The sequence below is a fragment of the Acipenser ruthenus genome, chromosome 12 (genome assembly GCF_902713425.1).
Source record: "Acipenser ruthenus chromosome 12, fAciRut3.2 maternal haplotype, whole genome shotgun sequence".
In the NCBI taxonomy this organism is placed as follows: Eukaryota; Metazoa; Chordata; class Actinopteri; order Acipenseriformes; family Acipenseridae; genus Acipenser; species Acipenser ruthenus.
The window spans coordinates 12,217,757-12,239,404 of NC_081200.1; the positions used below are offsets into that span (position 1 = coordinate 12,217,757).

A 21,648-nucleotide genomic window follows, 5' to 3' on the forward strand; every position below is an offset into this window, starting at 1 on the left:
AAAGACAGGCAGGTTTATGAAGCCTGTCTGTCAAGTTGAAATCCTACACCCAGATCTATAGAGGCACACTAAGGCAAGGGATGGGCCCAGTGGAGTTGTGAGATAAGGAAGACAGGTGATGACAGAACCCTGCCCAGACTGTTGTGAAGAGAGCACACCTACAGTCATTCCTCTAGGACCACAACCCCCAGCATGCACCCTCTATATTACTACATAATAACACAGGGATTAGTTTAAAAAGACGTGTGTGGCCAGGTTTTAGTTTCAGAATATCAGATCCCATAAAACAAAACAAAACCCAACAACTGCAATTAGTTTGTGCCATCGGTATAATAAAAAATAAAAAGAGATTACTCTGGGGCGATCGCTTTCCTTTTTTTTTTTTATTTTACAGACTTTTACAACAGGATATGTGTTTTACTGTGTTATATAATTTGACTGCATAAGCTATTCCGCCAAATCTGCAAACCATAAAAAAAGTGCAGCACTTTACGTATTTTGAGTTACTTAAAAACTAGATAAAATAAAAAAAATTCTGTCTAGAAATCTATCAATTTCAGATAGTTTTAAAAGATATAGCGCTACACAAAACATAAAGTGCCTTGATCCTACACTGAACTACAATGTAAATTTTAATCTTATGATCCGAGATTACCACAGCCAAATCACTGACAATAAAATCAATAGGTACTGTATGTTAGTAACATACATACCTGCCACTGCTGTAAATCCAACAATAGAGCTGTCAGTATAATGAAAAAACAGACCACCATGGCCTGTGCTGATGTGTACATGCCATACATGTACATGCTATACATACTCGCATTACTCCATACATCCCCACGCTAATACTCTCAATAACATGTGGTAAAGAATGTTGAAAGTCATATCACAAATGGATATATGGTCCTCTTTAAAATGAAAGTTAAATATACAACTCCTTTTATACCCAGATTCAGAAACTCTCAAACCTTGAAGTAAAGAATGTCCAAACCAAGTTTCATCACAGTTGGACGAGTTGTTCTCTAGACATGTACAAATCATAAATGTGACATACTACTGCACAAACGGATGGATGGGGGTATGACCGCCTCCGCTACATCCACGACGTCGAGGACACTAAATCTAATGGCTTTTTTTTGCTCTGTACAAAATCATTGCTGTTATAAGGCATGAAATTCTAATTGCGGTTTATAGTGAGGCATCTGTGTCTGGTCACCTCGCTACAAAAAGGATATTGCTGCTCTAGAAAGAGTGCAAAGAAGAGCGACCAGAATTATTCCGGGTTTAAAAGGCATGTCATATGCAGACAGGCTAAAATAACTGAATCTGTCCAGTCTTGAGCAAAGAAGACTATGCGGTGATCTGATTCAAGCTTTCAAAATTCTAAAAGGCATTGACAATGTCGACCCAAGAGACTTTTTCGACCTGAAAAAAGAAACAAGGACCAGGGGTCACAAATGGAGATTAGATTAAGGGGCATTCAGAACAGAAAATAAGAGGCACTTTTTTACACAGAGAATTCTGAGGGTCTGGAACCAACTTCCCAGTAATGTTGTTGAGGCTGACACCCTGGGATTCATCAAGAAGCTGCTTGATGAGATTCTGGGATCAATAAGCTACTAACAACCAAATGAGCAAGATGGGCCGAATGGCCTCCTCTCGTTTGTGAACTTAGTTATGTTCTTAAGAAAAAAAAAAAAAGTTTCAGCTTGTAAGGGACTATTGGGCACCAGCTTATTTTTGCTTATTCTTTGGGGCTTTGAAGCTGCTATCTGAAAATCCACCCCGTAATTAAAATGTCATCAAGGCTGTATTGTACAGTTCAGGCCACAGCTCTGTGGAGATGATTGAGAGGTGAATCTAAGTGACGGGAACCATAGATCTTCTGATGTGTGGGCTACTGCTACAATGGAGAGGACAAAACAACTTTGAAAGATTAGCCCTGTATTTATGTAATTAGATTTAACCACTGATGGGATCATCAAAGGTGGACTATAGCACCACCCCTACAACCACAAGAAGCCTCTAAATAAATACAATGTTACCTATTTAAAGATAAACTCTTAGAAGTCAGTTTCTAAAAGCTTTGAATAAATATATAATGGTGGATGTTATGCAGACGTTGCAAAAAAAGCAGTGAAAAGGCAAGTGCCAGCACACCCACCAGCTCTTTTCAACTTTGAAAATGACACAAAGTATGAAAACAGACATTCACCCACCAGCGCATTTGCCTTTTCTTCTGTCTTTGTGTTATTTCTCGAGCAGACGACTGTGGACCAGGTTAGCAGGTATGGATCTTTAAGTGTTTCTGCAATAAAGTGAAGTTCAGGATGTTAACGTGACGATGAAAGTTATAACCAGCACTGATACTGATGTAGTTAAAATGCTAGGAAAATATACGCAAATAGTAGGTTTGTAAGTTGAACTGCCAGCATTTCAGATGGACCTGATAAAGTTTTACTGCATTCTGGTCAAATATTACAATTTTATTAAACATTCCATTCAAAACTAAAAAAAACTGGCAAGTCTACAAACAAAGCTTATATATAATTTCCTTTTAATTTTTGGTATATATTCTTTACATTTTGTATATTCTATATTTAAGCAATAATCCAAATATCTCCCACAGAGTTCCAGGTTGTCTCAAACTTTTTTTTTTAATACATCTGCTTTTCATTTATAAACCATATTGATATTATTAAATCTGTTCCTATATATTTTTTCTTAAGATAACAGTAAATCAGCACTCCATATTTATGGTGTTCTGTGGTTTCCTAAACATACTTTCCCTGTTGCCATGATGTCGCTCGCATAGGATTTCGGAAATGCAAATCCTTGATATTTTATTTTTCCGCAGAGAAGCTAAAATACATAAAACCCCAGGGTCAGCATTGATTTGTGCCAATTAATAAGCTTTCTTTTAATGGTTCAACTTTTTGACCCAGAGAAACCCAGCAACTAAAGAGGAAATGCTTTCTTTCATCAGTCTGAGTAATTAAATAATGTAGCTTGCCTTCCTGGGCCTTCTTCCAGAAGACCTTAACTTGTAGCTGGTTGTTATGATAGTGTGGAGCTGCAGCTTCCAGTCTCCTGATACTGGGTACCACATGAGTACTTGGCAATTCATTAGACACTTCCCCAGTTGAGCTACCATGGAGAGAGTTGGCGGCTGTATCTGCTTATGAAAAAGGGCATAAAAAATCCATTTAAACAGCTTCAAAATTACTTTCTTGCAAGCTCTCTAACATTTGCAGTTTTGTTTTCCCTTTTACAATAAAATGGAGCAAACTTAGCACAGCGGTGACAGTACAGAATTAAGTTCTTTCCAGATTCAGTATAAAATGTTTTACATGAAGCTACTGTAAATTGTAATAGTTACAATGGATGTTCAAAAATCTTTACAAAGAAATAGACGTGTACTGTATGCATGTGTAGCGGACTATATGCATAAACATATTGAACCACCACAGTTAATTTATTGTTTAGTTAACAAAATTAAAAAGGCAAGCAAAACTAACTGTGTGCTATAAAACTTGCAGGTTTTATTAAGGATCTGTAGTCTTGGGCTAAGTGTCTGGAGTTGGTTTTGGCAGAATTAGTTTGGGATTTATACTATAATTAAAAACAGAAACAGAAAAAAATCACATACTATTCTTTCTATTTAGTTCAGTAAACAATATTCCAGACTTAGAGGGTGTTCCCTATTGTCCTGGATGAGAATAAAATACATACCTACACATTGTTCATATGTAGTATCAGTACATCCATCTCTTTATGCATATTTACCTGTGCGAGTTGTAGTGAGGACAAGCTGGGATTTGACACTCTTCAAGCGCTTCTGTCCCCAGTACGTTATCGCTTGTACCTGTATCAGGTAATCCATGTTGGGCTGGAGCTGTTCAATGAGTATTTCAGATGCATTCTGTAGATTAAACCAACAAAGAAAACACAGAAGTTAAAAATACTTTCCAATTGTCCAGTGACTTTCGAATATAGAATATATATATATATATATATATATATATATATATATATATATATATATATATATATATATACAGATGAACCCGTTTTCATCTCACAAACCTGCTTACTGTCACATTTTATGTAGCCTGTCAAATGCTGCGTGGTCAGGCTTTACTAAGTAACCACAAGATAGAATTAATTTCCAACACAACTAACAACCAATAATCATCTTGGCTGATAAAATGACATTTTGTGCAGCCTGTCAAATGCTGCGTGGGCGGTCTTAACGGGATATAGTTCAGTTACCAAACACCAATGTCACCAAATCTTGTTTTTTTTTAAAATATAGTCTTATTCACAAAAAAAACCACCAAGTGCAACGCCTAATTGATAGCTCTCATCAGTCGTCAATTCATGCCTTTTTTTAGATACTGACAAACTGTATCGTTCCAGTTAATGGTACAAAACATTTGTCCTGTAGTAAACGATATGCATTTAACTGTAAAAAACTAAGTGTACAGTATTAAATCACTAGTCTTTAATTCACCGTTAGTTTTCTTACTTTTTTTCGCACTCTGAACACTTTTATATGAGGAGGAGGTTAAATGTCAGCAAAACTTGCAAAGAAAATGTATAAAATGAAATTTACTGGTTGCATAAGTATTCAGCCCCTTAATAATAATCCTTTATATAGCACCTTTTCATAGTGGACCACCATCACAAAGCGCTTTACAAGATACGAGACTATGGTGTGTAAACTATGCATCACTTGCAGAGTCACCCACCCGAAAGACGGAGCACAAGCGACTTGCTCAGGGTCACACAATGAGTCAATGGCTGAGCCAGGATTTGAACCGGGGATTTCCTGGTTACAAGCCTGTTTCTTTAACCACTGGACCACACAGCCTCCTAAGTCAGTATTTGGTAGAAACACCTTTTGTAGCAATTACTGCTATGAGTCTGGCTAGGTCTCTGCTAGCCTTGCACAGTAGGAAGGTGAAATTTTTGGCCATTCTTCACAGGGAAATTGCTCCAGTTCTGATAAGTTTGTTGGGGGTTGTCGATGGACTGCAATCTTCAAGTCTCGCCATAAATGGCTGGGCCAGTCAAGAACATTAATTCTCTTCTTGTTCAACCACTCCAGTGTGGCTTTGGCTTTGTGCTTTGGGTCATTATCCTGCTGAAATGTGAATTTCCTCCCCAGTTTCAGAGTCTTGGCTGACTCAAACAAGGATTCGCCTGTACTTTGCACCATCCATTCTCCCCTCTATCTTGTCAAGCTTCCCAGTCCCTGCTGAAGAGAAGCATCCCCATAACATGATGCTGCCACCACCATGCTTGACAGTTGGGATGGTGTTGACTGGGTGATGTGCAGTGTTGGGCTTGCGCCAGACATAACGCTTGGAATTTAGACTGAAAACTTCAATTTTTGTCTCGTCTGACCACAAAACCTTTTTCCACATGTCTGCAGTATCATCTACATGCTTTTTTGCAAACTCCATACGTGCTTTAAGATGAGGCTTTTTGAGTAATGGCTTTTTTCTTGCCACCCGTCCATACAGGCCAGTTTTGTGTAGGGACTGGCTTATTGTTGATGTGTGAACACTGACTCCCATCTCAGACACAGAACTTTGCAGATCTCTCAAGGTCTCAGAATGACATCCAGAACCAGTTCCCTGCTTGCCCAGCTGATCAGTTTGGGAGGGCGACCTGATCTGGCTAGTGTCTGGGTGGTGATCTTCCACTTCTTAATGATGGACTTCACTGTGCTGAGAGGGATAATCAGCGCCTTTGAAATTTTCTTGTACCCTTCTCCTGCTCTGTGCCTCTCTACCACTTTATCCCTGACTTGTTTCGAAAGCTCCTTGGTCTTCATGGTTGCTTTTTTGGATCACTATGTGAGTTGCAGCTTGAAAGTCTTTATATACCTGAGGGAAATTATCTACAAGTTAAACCACTTTGAGTACACACAGGCTGAAACCATTTCGCTAATTTTGTGACCTTTCAAACAAATAATTTGCACCTGAGCTGATTTAGGGCTGCAGTAGCAAAGGGGTTGAATACTTATGCACCTGAGATTAATCTGTTTTTCTCTGTAAATCTTACTTATTTATATTCTATATGCATTTTTTAACTTTATCAACGTGGAGTAGTTTGTGTAGATTTTACATGTAAAGTCTAATTTGAAAGCGTCGTGGAGCACATTCAGGTGCCAACAAAATGTGAAAACTTTGCAAGGGGGTGAATACTTCTGCAAACCACTGTATATATGTATATATATATATATATATATATATATATATATATATATATATATATATATATATATATATATATATATATAAAGATAAAAAGGAAGAATCTTTGCTGGTTTCTTGATAACCACAAACTGTATGGGTTTGATAGAAACATCCCCTAATTAAGAGTGCAGTGCTTTAAATTAAACAAATGAAATTCCTTTAAGTATTAACTGCTTGTGTTATAGAAAGGGCTATTTCGGTACAATATTAGATATCATACCTAATAGCCTGGAACGAGCTAGATTGTATGTATAAAATATCGTAGAGTGCTGTACAATATAAGCCGATATCCACACCACAATGTCAGAGCAGCACTGAAGTAAGACAATTTAAACCCTTGGTTATCAGACCTTCAAAAGTAGCCATTTTGGTTTTAGTAAAAAGCCACTGAATGCAGGTAATACCTCACATTGTTCCAACATCAATACATGTGCTAGTGCTGCATTCAAATCTGTCACCGGATGTATCTTAATAGGCCCTTACATCAGTAGGCCAGCTGCCAAGCAGATAAATGTTCCTAAAGCATTAATGTACTGATTAAGAAGTTCATTACCTGTGGGCTAATGCTTTACAAATGTTTCTTTTCCATATTAAAAGCACCGATTGACACGTGTGAACAGTCAGTGTATGGAAACAAGATTTCAGTTAACCTATTTGTCACTTACAATTAAATACACATGTATTAGATATATGCAACCAGATGGCTTTTTCATTTCACATCATATGATATACTTTTCTTGCCCCCAACACCTTTAAAATAGCAAAAAAAAAAAAAAACACTGGCTTTCTGACAAATGAGATTTCAGCATGGCCTAAAATACTTTAAACACCTGTTGCATTGGCAAATACATACTGTATTTATTACCTATCGCCAGTTGTTTTTGAACCCTAATCTGGGTTTACATGTCAACATTTAGTTTAATCTGCAACTGCTTATTTTTAATTGCCTTGACGGTAAATTGGAACACGGTAAATTTGTGCTGCTGCTGCTCCTATTACACCAGAGAATGCTGTGGGAACCCTTGTAAAAATTATTGCTAATCCCACAATGTTTGTTTCGACTGCCATTTTAATCATGACAGGTTAAATGTATCCAGGAGTGTAAGGAAACATGAAACAGGTGTTATTACTCCATTTTTGGACCTCACTAAATTAAAGATGTGATCTCCATCAGCACAGTGGGAACTAGCACCCATGAAGGGGTCAGGAATTTGAGCACATTGGTCTGTATTAGCCTGTTCATTGCCTTCCCCTTATTACAGTACCCCCATACACAGTACACCTGCTCAAGAAACTGCTTTGCTGAATTCTTCAGCTTATGTTGGGTTCTTTAGTTGGGTTGAACATCCCATCACTGACACCATACGTAAGGGTTAGTTAATGCTACCTGACACTGGGGATATTGGGACTTGAATTCACAGCTTTCTGATTACAAAGCTGGGAGTCTACATTGTAGGGTAAAATATGCCCCCCTTATTATTACAACACCCCATTAAAATATATCCTAATAGAACATGAACTGTATTCAGTTAACACAAACTGTTTTTGACTATATACACTGGGTTAACCAGTGAAAGGCAATCTAGTTCAGTATGTGTTGGAATTAAAAAAAAAAAAAAAAATTCTCCCTAGATGCCTTCATACAAGACAAATTGCTTCACTGCGGTGAAATACGTATATGCTAAATGACCAATTTAATGACCTCTAAGTTTTGAAATACCTTTTAAAGAAAATATAAATTATGCATTAAACTTATCCACACCACCTTTGTTTATTGCAAAGTGATTATTGAATTGAGTAAGTTACACAAAGTTAGAATAATTCATCTGTCCATAGTTTACATGATTGGCATGGCAGGTAGGTATAGGCTACACACGTTTGGCATACACTAATGTAAAATGACACTGTATGCTACTGTTTTGGAAAATGTGAAGGCCTACATTGGCTTGTAAAACTTGAAACCTTTTTAATATAACTTCCATCAAAAGCCTTGCGTTTAAGAGACTGAATATCACATTGGTGCTAAAATAAATCCACTAAAATCTGTCTTATCACAGACATTAAACATAGCCTGCAGAACCATTCTGTCATCTTTAAGACCAGAACCTTTAGATTTACAGCCATCGCATGAAAACCACTTTATTCATGGAACCAAGCTTGATATTTCTTCCCAAGGTATAGACTCCAGCAATAGCATGCCTGTCACATTTGATTTTAGAAATGTTATATATGTATTTTTGTTATTTTTACTCTCAACAAAATAAGTCTCCTATCCACAGGCTTCCTAACAATATTGGCCTTTTGTACTGTAGAAGAGCCATCTGACACCCCACCTCTGTTCTGTAGCGCTTGTTAGCAGTGCCACTGCTTAACACATCAGACATAACCAGATGTTTCAGCAATGTATTACCTTGTCCAGTTTGATATCCCAGTTTATTGTTTAATAAAAATACTGGGCAGCCCATTTTTGTCAATTACCCAAATTACAGTGCAAATACTCAGAAGTTTAATTTAATTAAGACAGTGGTTTCTGGGGGCTCCCGAGTGGCGCATCCAGTAAAGGTGCTCCGCACACCCTATAGCCTGAAGATCGCAGGTTCGAATCCAGGCTATGTCATTGCCGACCATGACCGGGGGATCCTAGGGGGTGGCGCACAATTGGCCAAGCGCTGCCTGGGTAGGGAGGGCTTAGGTCAGCACGGCAATCCATGGTTCACCGTGCACCAGCGACCCCTGTGGCTAATAGGGCGCCTGCGGGTCTGCAGTAGAGCCATTCAGATCTGGGTTGTCCTCCAGCACTATTGGTCTGGTGGCTTCGCTGTGGATCCACAGTGTGAAAAATGACGGATTGGCAGGAACACGTTTCAGATGACGGGTGTTACAGCCTCCGTTTCCCGAGTCGCCAGTGGGTTGCAGCACTGAACCAGGATAAAAATAATAATTGGGCATTCCAAATTGGGGAGAAAACCGGGGTAAAAAACCATTGGTGACGACTAAATATAAAAAAAATTAAAAAAAGACAGTGGTTTCTTTCAAATGTTATTACAATACCAGGGATTGTATTATTTAAAAAAAAAATTGGAGTACATTATTGACTGGTCTAAAACGCTTTGAGAATAAGGAACTAAAAGGTTAGTGTTTGTCCACGTTTAGATTTACATGCACAGGTACTACCCAAACGTTGTGCCATTTTGTGTTGAACGGATTAACCCCACTTCTGACATTTTATTGGACACTACTGTACTTACTCCTCCAGTTAGTTTTGAGCTGTCTCTTTTGTTCAGCAGCACGTGTTTTCTCTGTACTCTTTGACTCCAGGAGACTTTGTAGTGGTGGACAGACAGGTCCTCATCCTGAGGAGGATCCCAGGAGATCACCACGTTTACAGTGCCGTCAGGTCGGACTGTGAAGTTTCCATTTCTTACGTTCTTCGGCATCTCTGGCGGCACAGGATCTGCAACAAAAAGAAACAAACAGCTGAATTAATGTGTTTTAATTATAGTTTAACAACCCATTTTCAATTTTTTTTTAAACAAAAGCATTATAAGCATAATTTGTGCTTGTCAACATTCAGAAAAGATGAGAAAGGTTATTTAAAATGAAAAGATCAAGTGCAGAGCAGAAAGGAGTAAAAATGGGCCACTGATGCTGATGTTAATTAAACATAGTATATGGGCTTCAACAGAGGCCCCTATCTCCTCAGTTCCTTGTAGTCATACAAATAGATGTTTGGATTTGAAGTATAAATTATAGCTTTTTGGCTGCTGGAACCTAAAACGTATTTAAAAGGTGCCTTTATGGAACCTCCTGGTGTGATTTATATTGTATTAAACAGCGTTTTTGTTAATCTTTGGATACACTAAAGTATGACAACCCTATCCCTTAAGGGGTAGGCAACCTTGGCTCTTCCAGTCCTCCCCACTGCAGGATTATGTTCCAACCAGACCCTTAATTATTTAATTGACCTCCAACAGGTTAGGTTTGTCATACTTTAGTGTATCCAAAGATTTTTAATACAATATAAACCACACCAGGAGGTTCCATAAAGGCTCCATTTAGATGCATTTTATTTCCCCCAAAAGTAAATATAGACATTTAGTGACACATCTTCCAACTCACCAACTCACTTAAGGTAAAAAAAAATAAACATTTATTGAAAAAAAATAAAAATAAATAATAACAGACACCCTGAGGTCTGAGGAGGATATTGTGTTTTTCACATGCAATTATGATTAAGTATTAATTACTATATGTTATATATTAGAAAGAGATTATCTACTGTATGTATAATTTATAGGCACAGAAATCCACACTCCTGTATTTCTACATTATATCAATGAAGTAAGACTTTGTACACAGATACTCATTTTTGAAAGGATTAGTTTAACAGCATGAACGAAATGAAACAAAGAACTGGAGATCGACATGAATAAATAAATAAAGAAACCGGACAGGGCACATGAACGCATATGGGCTTCACTGATTGCTAGGAATGAGCTAAACGGAACAGGACTGAACTTCATGAAGAGAGGTGAAATGGAATGAACTGTGAAGTCATTTGAAAATTGGACCCCTGTGAAAAACAGCAGTAAACAAGAAGCAGAGACCTGTTTAGAAAGACATTATTGTGAATGCATTCATTTCTGCCTCATTAGACAGCTATTTTTTTTCCTGCCGCTTTTGATTTTTAGATGGGGATAATGCCAGGCCAGCACTTGTGTTCTTAATGGCAGTGATCGATACATCGCTTGAATAGGCTCAGAATTCTTTGATTGCAAAATGATGAATGCTCCTATCATCAATCACAAGCTGCCCAATGCTCACCGCATGGTGTGCCTGTTTTCTATTCACTAGACTTGTTGCTTAAGATTAAACTCCAGATGATGCTAGTGTGTAAGGACAAGCCTATTTTAATAAGAAGTGACAGTCCAGTTTGTTTGTTCGCATTCCCCAGCGGTTCTCTCGTTAGGTACTTGCTTGTCATTACTGCGTGTCATTCTGTGAGCAAAGCCATCTTGTTCCGACAACTATTGTCGATAAAAACCATTGATAAAAAATGTCAGATAGAGAATTAAATGAATTGTGTACTATCAAATTGTGACATAGAAAGAGAGCACTATATAACTATGAATACATAACTATGAATGAAATGTATCTTTAATACTTGATTCACATACTCAAACATTTCTGCCCAGCAGCAGAAGGTAACAGAAAGCGACAGGGCCGCCGAGAGCCGTCATGGGCCCCGAGGAAGGATTGGTATGTCCCGCTGCCCCCCCGGTACTACATTCATCCGACTTTGTAGTATACTGTAGTCTAAACCAAGCTTCTAAACCAAGCAATGATACTTGCAATCTTAGCAGTGTCTGAGGAAGATCATTTCAACCGATACAGTATTTTGATAATGGGTTTGAAGGAAACTGTCAACGATGCCTAGAAGTTTCAATATCTCAATTAAAATCTGCAGCACGATAGTTTACTTTTTCTCAAAGTAGTTATGTTTAAGTTATTTACAGTATTCAAACTTTTTTTTTAGGTAAGTGAATAAATATTTTTTTTGTACAAACTCCACGTGTAATAGTCATTAATCGGAAGCTTACTTAACATCAAATAACATATGTTTTTAGCATAAACTACATTTTAATGGTGTTGCTATACACTATTTTATTTATCCCGTGCCAAAAATAAACCACTCATCTCTGCTCTTAACTAATAGCCTGTATTGGTAAATATATTTGTATTTTAAGCAATATAACCGATCATTCTCTAATTGTGTTTACCACCAGCTGAAGAAAGTACTTTATTTATTTTACACAATACAATTTTTCTAACAAACTGCTGCACCACGTTGTTTTGAGCAAATAATAGATCTTAATAATAGAATAATTCATACTGTGGTATATATTGTGCAACTTTAGGGTTCTTTTAAAGTTTTTAAAAGTCTTAAAAAAAGGTTTTTGGTGTAGTAAAATATGAAATGCGAAAAGTTTAAATCATTGTGTGAAAGGAAATGCGAAAGTTTAAATCATTGTGTGAAAGGAAGTGTTTGACAGCGCCTGGATACACAATCATTACACAACAGAAGCACATCGGCTCGGTGTGCAGTACTGGAGTTTTTCTTTTTAATGTGGTGGTGGGAACGCAAAGGGTCTTGTGCCGGACTAGTTGTTTTAAAATATTTTATATATGCCTATGTGACAGGGTGGCTGGGTGGTGACGTCTCGGCAGAAGCAGGAACAAAATAAATTGACACCAGGGACTGCAGTTAAAGTAAGAAAGACGGCTTGTCTTTTTATTTTTAAATAACAAAAATAAATAAAATGGTCAAACAAAAACACTGTGCTCGCAGAGCAAAATAAAAATAAATCTCGAACACAAAATGCACGGTCAGGCTGGGCAACAGCCTTCACTGATCCGTTATCTTTTTTTCTTTCTTTTTGTTTCCTCTCGCTCGCACTCTCGTTCCTCCTCTCGAACACCCCACCTCGAACTGAGAGTGCTGCAGGCTTTTTATATTCAGGTGACCATCTCCCGATTAGCAACAAAATTAATCACTTAACTAATTCGGGAGATGGCCACCTTCTGCACGAGTTTATCAATTACCAAACAAAACAAACAAATCGGCTACGCCGTCAAAATACAAAACAATAACAAAACATACGGTGCTCGCCGTCATATAAATAAATCATAACAATAATAATAAAATACAAAATAACACAGGGCTGGAGGGGGAAATCCCGTTCTAAAATAAAATAAACAAATCAACACTGTACAGGGCTCCTCGCCCTGTTACAGCCTATTTAAAAAACAAAACAAAAAAAAAAGTTCCCCCTTCATCAGGGCCCCCCTTCGAGGCATTGGGCCCTGGGGAAATTTCCACGTCCTCCCCGCCCTCTCGGTGGGCCTGGAAAGCGGTGTCTGCCTCCAGGGTGCAGTATGAACTGCAGTATGTATGTTTCATCCTGTGACGTTCAACACCACAGCAAAAATGCTCTAAGTTCTAAAGCAAAGAGTCAATTTCATACGGGAGGAACTTCATAAAAAGAGCAAGAAGTTTTTGGTCAAGACTGAAGAACTGTCATTTAGATTTTTCTTCACTGTGTTATCAGCCCAGAGTTTGCTTTCATCTGACGCTTTCGTTATGTGATGGCAGCTAGACGTATGGACCTCTGACCCCAACATTCTTTATCACCTAAAATACTGGCCATTTGATAAATACATTTCATTATTAGACAATGTTTCAGTGACACATAAAACTAATGGAGAAAAATGATTTCATAAACACTTAATGTGGCTCTGAAAGCTGGTTCTCCTTATCTAACATACAGTGATATCTATGTTCGCTTGCTGCTGAGTTCATACATGAACCAAAAGGTACAATAAACCAGACACTATGACAATGAGGAGAATGTTAACACTTCATAAAACAAAGCTGAACACAGTAGAACTGTGAGTGTATGATTTATACAATCCAACAACTGGGGTTTATTTGATCAGCAAGCCACCATTTGGACCGCTCTGTAAAAGAGACGATGACTTGAATATGACTTGACATTACCATCAATATAAACAAATCCGGACTGTCAAAAAGTGAGTCTTTCCTATATAGAAGTGTTGTGGCACCGCTGCAATGTTTGGAAATTAGAACGGATGCTTAATGTTTAGGGTTAGACAGGCTTCACTGCACTCGAGACATTCTGTACGTGAGATTAGTGGCACAGGCCAATTGCTTTTCATGCTTCAAACTTTGTGCAGATGTAGCTATTATACCTGACAACAGAGTTTAAAGTCAAAGGGTCAGTAAACTCAAATAAGTCTATGAGATCCCCTGCAGTCCTATTCTATCAGTAGTAATATGCAACCTGTTTTTAAGTAAATACAATTATATCTGCCTTTAAAGATCTAGCATGAGAAACATGAAATATACAAAGGTATGTTTTCAGATTCTGCTTTCTTTTATGCACTGGCACATTGCCAGGCTCACGTAGGAATAGTCCCCAGAAAGGGTTTTGAGTTTATAACAAATGTGTGATTCTCCAGTTTCTCACCTCTAGAGGAATGGAAATGCTTGCTCGGGGTTGTAAAGCCGCGTGTGCCCTGAGCGTTGATTGCAGCAACTCGGAACTGGTACCATCTGTTTGGCCTTATGTCTTTCAGGTGACTGTGATCCTCTGTTGTCTGGGGGTTTCAAGAAAGGGAAATTAAGAGTAATTGTCAGCTAACGTTTTCAATGTGCACCGCTACATAACCTCTAATGCCACATATACATTGATAAGAAACATGCAAGCATATGGAGGACTAACATAGATCTCACCAAAACTGGCAGACGAGATAGGAGTGTTCAATCAAAACAGGGCACTTTATACCTTATAAAAGTTAATAAACTCCAGGTGATTTTTGTTGTGATGTTAACACAGTGTGGAGGCTGCTTTAGATATGAGTAAACAGCTTCAAACTACATTTAAAAAAAAACTTTTCCTTTATTTTTTTAGATTTGTGCATGTATTATCAGTGGTTCTTATTGCAATTACTCAAAGATTGTGTTTTTATATTTAGTTTTTGCTAAGTATGTGTTAAGAGCTTTGACTTAGAACTCAGGAGCTGACCTTCAGTTGCCTGCCTGCCATAGACATATGTAATGCAGGCTAGACCACATAAGGTGTGTTTATATTCATAAGTGCCAGCACCATCTAGAGTGCAGCAGTGTATTACCAGCAAAACTAAAGACAACGGGATTGCGCAGACTCTTCTGTAAAGACACATTGGCTGATCTAGCTTAGGTTACACATACCTGTGAAAGACAATGATATCTCAAGAGTAGCTTTAAAACACAGACTTATCATTTAAAAAAAAAATAAAACAGTAATTGTAGCAAGAACAAGTAAAAGGTAAAGGAAGAGTGAAAAAAGAAGAAAATAAAATATATAGCTATTTTGAATTAGAATGTAGTGCTCATGAAAGGTAAGCTAAGGTCCCTGGATACAGTCAGGCACATACTGAGAATTCTTTACTACTGCCGTGGCTTCATGCATAGTATCACAGGTAAGAAACTTCAGAAGCACTTTCTTTCTCTCTAACAAACTACTTCGCCCCTTTAAAACAGCAGCTGGTTACAGTTTCTGGTCAGCATGGGGTCATTTGAAAGTCTTGGTGGGCTGCTTTGTAGAGCCTGAAGTGATAACTGAATTAGCAGACTGTCAAACTTACACACTTTAGGCTATAGCCTTGATGGTGTCAAATGTTATCAGTAAAGGACAAGGGGTTAATCTGAACGTGATAATATTTGAGTACAGAAACAGGTGTTCAAATAACAAATTAAAAATTTGAATCTCACAACATATATATCGGGGTGTGTATTAATGATCTAAATATTAATAATCTTTTAATTTCTTATTAGTATGTGGATGTAAGGAAAGGGCCTGTTTGACAGCTGAGAGAAAGAAACAAGCTGCAGGTTGCCATATTGTTAATACTGACTGAGTATAGTTACCTGTAATGAGTAGTTGAACTAATTGAAGTCTCAATTTCAAAATCCACCAAACGATTCTAGATTTCTGGGAGCCAACTTCTTTAATAACCTTAATTGTTACCTTTTACGCATGTATGGTTCTTTCTCGGATATACTTGTTTGAAAGCCAGCGTACTGCGATTGTATTACCACTAATTGATTATGATGCAGAAACAACTGCAATCATGCACAGTTGCTTTTGATTGCTTCCAGAGCTTGCAGTAATCAAGCCTGGCTTCATTGTAAAGAATAAATCACTGCTTTTCACTGAATGAGACCTGCAAGAGAGCAAGCTAATTGAGTCATGGGGGTGGCCTTGGTCTAACATTAAATCTGCCGCAGTCTAACAATGTTCAATTTCACACTAAAATTTAACTCCCTGGTGTCAGTTAACGACTAAGTTATTCTGCAGTTTAGTCTCCTGTGGACCTTGTTGCCTGTCTACTGCGTTTATAGTCACCACCGGTAGTTGTAAGGATGCACTTCCACAAACCCTGATTGCTAGTATATCAATAGCTTGTCTTATACTAACTGTAGTAAGAGGTTACAAATTAAATCTTCAAGCTGTTATAGATCAGAAAGGAAAACAGAAATTAAAATCACATTTTAAAAATTGTATTCTGCAGCTGGCAAACATCTTTTTTTCTGCCAGTATATTGCAGTTGTGTTCTGCAAAGGGTTTAGTCATGTGTTTTATAAAACACATTAGTTTAAATTATGGAAACTATTCAATTGTTCAGTTACTCACAAAACTGTAAAACAAATGTAATGTTACATGTAAACTGATTTTATACTGTATATATAAGTTACATAGCGAAACAACGTGGGAGCACTATAAATATATTCATTTATTTTACCATAGCTGTTGTCTGCCATTCTGTTGACTCATCTTCACTGGGGTGTATGCCGTAATTCCATCTTTTTTGCAGGACATAAAACACGGGTTCAACAGAAACGTTGAACTTTGACATCCAGGAGACTTCCACAACCCCACTCTCATCTTCAAGGAAGGCCAAGTCTTTCCTGGGTTTTAATGGGACTCCTGAAAAAGCAGAACTTGAATCTTAAAAATCACTATAAATGCTGTTGCATGTTGGAGTGAGGGGAGTCGACTGGAAAGTGATGTGGTTGTGAGGAAAACAGGGCAATGAATGCCCTTGGGTGATAGAACAGCCTCTGCCTACACAAGGGGCCTGTTGGTGGGCTGGGTTGGTCTTTTTGGTACAAGTGTAATAATATATAACTTGATTTTGGTCATTCTTGCCACTTAATACATTTTATATACAGTATATTGTCCTTGCTCATATACATACCTTTGAAGAGGTTGGCTGGGGTTTGGCAGGTGTACCCGCAGCCATTGGAACAGCACTTCTTGAAGCCAGGGCACTCACGGTCGGCACTACAACTCAGCACACAGGCAGCCGCAAACCCGGAGGCCTTCTGAGGCGGCGGGCAGTCCCCCTGCTTCAGATTCAGGATAGACTTCAGGAACTCCAAGCTTGTCACACATTCATGGTGCTTCTGAGGAAACCAAGTTTGAAAATATTCAGGGCATTCAAAAAAACTTGTGCTGTCAATAGTAGCACTGCCTTGGAAATCTGGGCTAAGCCTTCTTAACAGGGGGAGGGGGAGTGGGAGGGATTAATCAACTATTATAGAACCAAGCTTTTGCCATTGTCCAGTGACTTGAACACTTGATTAAAGTGTAACTATAGTTAAGTTGCTTTGACTATAGGTTCAGGAGTGACAGATCACAAAATGGCACTTCAGCCAATCTAGCCTAGGCTACATATATCTATGGCAGACAACTAGAACTGAAGAGCAGTTTCAGATGACTGCATATTAACACAGAATTTATATACACAATAATTGGAATTTGAACCTCATAAAAATGTAAGCGGACAGTAAATATTTGAAGATACTCTCTAAATTAACCATCCTTAAGTTCTAATAGACTGGATACAAAGTTATGTGCATTTCTTGGTTCAATTTACATCCACCAGAGAGCAAAGTGATGTTACATAATGCTATTTGTGTAATTCCAAGTTTAATGTATTCTAAATGTTTAACAATGATCATAAAGCCAACAGCTTGAGCATTAACAATCCCTGTTCTTAAGAGCAATCTCCTAAAGGACAGCTTAGTTACCCTATGAAGCATCCAGCAGTAAAACAGAAGAGGCACCCCCAGCAGGTGGTGAGAGACGTTTAATTTACAAAGTGCCATCGCACATTCCAGTGTATTGTAATATAGATGGATTGCAGATATCACTTTACCAAATGCACAATGGAATGGCAGTAACAGCATCAATAATTCAAACCACACAGTCACACAGTTCTCTAATAACAAAGACACATTGACAGCGCAGAAGCAAACTATAATACATACATGAAAAAAGTCAATCTATTCTTGAAGATTAATAGACTGAATCAAACATTTCACAATGTAATATTTTAATGGTACTTAAAAGCTACAGTGTCTGTCCCACAGATTTTATAATATAATTAGGGCTTCTGGTTTTCAATGTTTATTTATTCTCTTTCTCTGTGTCCATTTACATTTTCTTTTTTGAAAAATCTGTGTTTACCAGGGCTTTTATTACACCGTACAAAAAGTGATTTGACCGGTTCTTTCTGGTTTTGCCCAAAAGTATCCTTGGAATTTAGAGTTCTGATGTGTTACGGAATGCGGAGACAGGTTCAAATAAAAGTAATAGCGCATATGGGAATCATAGTGCTAGCAGTACCTGTATTGAACAAAATACAGTAACTGTACCATGAACTGGGTTTGGGAGTGAAGTAGTAGACTCCAGTATTTTTTTTTAGGGATGTTTTATTGCTGTTTCCCGGTTAAAACCTAAAACCACAAACTTAATAAAAATACCTGTTGTATATTTACAACATTGATTTGTTTAGGCTTCTGTCCACTCCAAAGTGTACTTGGCTTCAAACTACATCTGTTTTGATATAACAGGATGACTTTGTCTTGTCAGCACAGGACTACACTCCTTAGATATCCTACTAATAACAGTGTAATCCAAAAGTGTAAACTATGGCTTTAGTGGGATTAAATGGTCCTCTGTCCTAGAGCAGTTTTGTCAGAATAATGCATTCCTCATTCCAGTGGAAGGTCTTCATCTAACAAGCTAAAAAGGGTTTTCTAGGAGGGGAGTCTACAAAAAAAAGATAAAAGACTACATAATTTCACTTGAAAGAGAACACTTTGTTTAAAAATAATTTGAAACATGGTAAAATGGCAGGCTTCTCCTAATCTTTGTGTAATTTTCATCAGGATAGAACTGAATTGTCAAGGCATACATATTCCTCTTCTTTGTAACCATGCCTTCAAGTGTGGTGCAACAATCAGTCAGTTGTTAGGTACAAGTTGTCTCATTTATCGACATACAGTATATGCACAGACCGGTTTCAAAGCAGAAAATGTGGTTCCAGCTCAGTGTAAACGGTTTGTGTAACTTACCTCACATGTTTTGTTGGACAGAGTTCTCCTGGTTTCCCATATTTCTTTGCATGGTTGTAAGCACTATAAACAGACAAGGTTCACAGGTTAGCAGCGGCTTGTTAACCATGGTATAAAGTTTTTATACTTTACATGCACAGTACTCTACCGCAGTTAATTGTGATTTAGCATACTTGTTTGTGATTTACCATGACAGTCAATTGTTTAACATGCTTTCCCTATGCTTCTGCCATGGTATACTGCAGTATTTGTTTTTACATAAGGGATAAAGGAAAGATGGAGATTGTGTGCACTGAATAACAAATGTCCTGAGTGATTTGGGGCAAACTCTTAAGCACCCAGTTCAGTTATACTGGGTTAATAAGAATCACCCTAGAATGCTTTGTTGAGTTTTGAAATGCAAGCAGAAGCAGGTGTCGTTATAAAAAAAGTATGTCACCAAAATGTACATTCACAGAATTTAGAATAATTTCTGGTAACATATTTTCCTTAAAGAAAATCCTATTCAGTCTGCTGTGAAAGATGGGGTTTTATATTTTTGTATTTTGTATTTTAATTTAGGAAGGCTGTTAGGTCATTGTTCTTAAAGGGTTAAGGTATTACAAAAAAAACTCTAAACCTTTATTCACTTTCAAACTTCATACTCATGGCATTTGTTCTTAATTTTTGTGGCAAAGGCAACCTTAAATGGTATACTTGACCTCAAAAATCTAAAGAAACATATTTTGGCATGCAAACGTAGCTCAAGAGTTATCCGATAGACAGCCCTGCTGTATACCAGCACTTATTCATGTGATCAGACTACACAACTAAACTTAACCATTCCCATTACAATTTACAAATATTTTTCCTGAAGCATAGCTCATAAATACAACTTTTTTAAATGTATACTTGCCGACATTAAAAGTAGTTCATTTGTGTTTAAACATTTCTCATCCAGCTTAAACTCGCAAAGGAAGTAATGTATCATGCTGTGGTTTCACTTAACAGTGGACTCTGGAAGTGAATAACTGCACTTGAACATGCTCATTGCAACTATAATTAGAGTGCTCTCGTGCGTCTCCTTTCTCAATGCAATACGTCTTCGTCACTCGGCTTTGGGCTAATTCATCAAATGTGTCTTTTCACAGCATGGCTCTTCACCCCCATCAGCGAATGTACATTTGTACGATTCTTTTAAATGTGTTTGAGAATATGAAGACATCTGTTGTGTGTTACCTAAATGATCATCCAGCCATCTGTTGCCTTCCATGTACATGAGAATTAATTACTTTTTAAAAAGAACACCAGGCAGTATTAAAGGGATACTCAACTGTTTAATATCATGTTATGTGTGTTTTGTATAAAAGGCCCAAATTAACTAATTCTGGGGACAATGTAAATATGTTTTTCAACAACTATTTTGTTTCCCCATTTCTATTTAGGCTTACCAATTCTATAAATAGTCTTTTTTTATTTCAAGTGTATCTGTGCAATTAAAATCGATCCCACTAATGAACCAAATTATAGCCAGAAGAGTTTGGTAATAATTCCTTTCTAATTGTGCCAACATGAATGTTTCCAGAATGCTGAACAGGAACTCTCTCAATCTCTATTACATGCTGTTATAGCTTCTCTCAGATACACATGTTCCATATGTTTGAAATGAAACCAAAAAGCTACAGGAATGCTCAAGGTAAAGTTAGTGAATATCATGAAACCCTGAATTGACCTTGTTTCAATAAAGTCCGATTTTTTTATTTTCATCTAAACGCTTCCTACAGGTATGAACGTATGTTTAATGTTAATATGATCTGTTCCACTGCAGCTGAATGTGAAGTGTGACGAGGAGATAAAACTCAGTCAATACTCTGTTCCCCCAGAAAAAGAGTGCAGTTGTTCATGATGTAAAGAATGTGCTGGAGTATAACCAAATGTAGATACCAAAGAAATTAAACAGTGATTAAATTAGCAGACCATAACCCTTGTCTAATGCAGTGTCTTTTGTCCAGTTTTCATTATAAACAATAGCATTGTGGACAGACAAAATGGTGTTTACATTTTTCTTTTCTACCAACGACTGATATATTAATAATTACTGCTGAGAAACACCTGCTGGTGTAGCTCCCACCATCACCAGTGGATGTTACTTATGAGTAATCTCTTAATTTATCATGGTAGCTCTCCGGTTAAAGGTCATGTATTGCTCATGCCTTATTACTAGCTCAAAAAGTATGTTTTTAGATGCATCTCTGAACCTGAAGTGTAAAAAAAGAGAAAAATGACACGTGCCTTTTAAAGGGATTAGAAACATTTACACAGTATGTACAAATGGAACGGCAGAATCCTCCATATATCATCAGATTAATATTCTCAGTAACCTGTGCTAAAGAATGTCATTACAAAGTTTAATTA

The 21,648-nt window shown here is 37.5% G+C and overlaps 1 protein-coding gene across 2 annotated transcripts in view; it reads right to left on the bottom strand.

Annotated features, from left to right (window-relative positions):
* Positions 1–21,648, bottom strand: part of LOC117416865 (anosmin-1-like) — a 55,623-nt gene that overhangs the window by 3,183 nt on the left and 30,792 nt on the right. Inside the window, exons 3-10 of one of the 2 annotated variants that reach the window (XM_034028309.3) lie at positions 19,255–19,317; positions 17,091–17,298; positions 16,635–16,819; positions 14,318–14,447; positions 9,518–9,723; positions 3,790–3,925; positions 3,017–3,178; positions 2,223–2,311 (exon numbers count right to left, since the gene is read on the bottom strand). In XM_034028309.3, the coding sequence (XP_033884200.3) occupies positions 2,223–2,311; positions 3,017–3,178; positions 3,790–3,925; positions 9,518–9,723; positions 14,318–14,447; positions 16,635–16,819; positions 17,091–17,298; positions 19,255–19,317 (1,179 nt within the window). Of the gene's footprint in view, positions 1–2,222; positions 2,312–3,016; positions 3,182–3,789; positions 3,926–9,517; positions 9,724–14,317; positions 14,448–16,634; positions 16,820–17,090; positions 17,299–19,254; positions 19,318–21,648 lie in introns of both variants that reach the window. The other variant, XM_034028308.3, reaches the window with a different exon arrangement.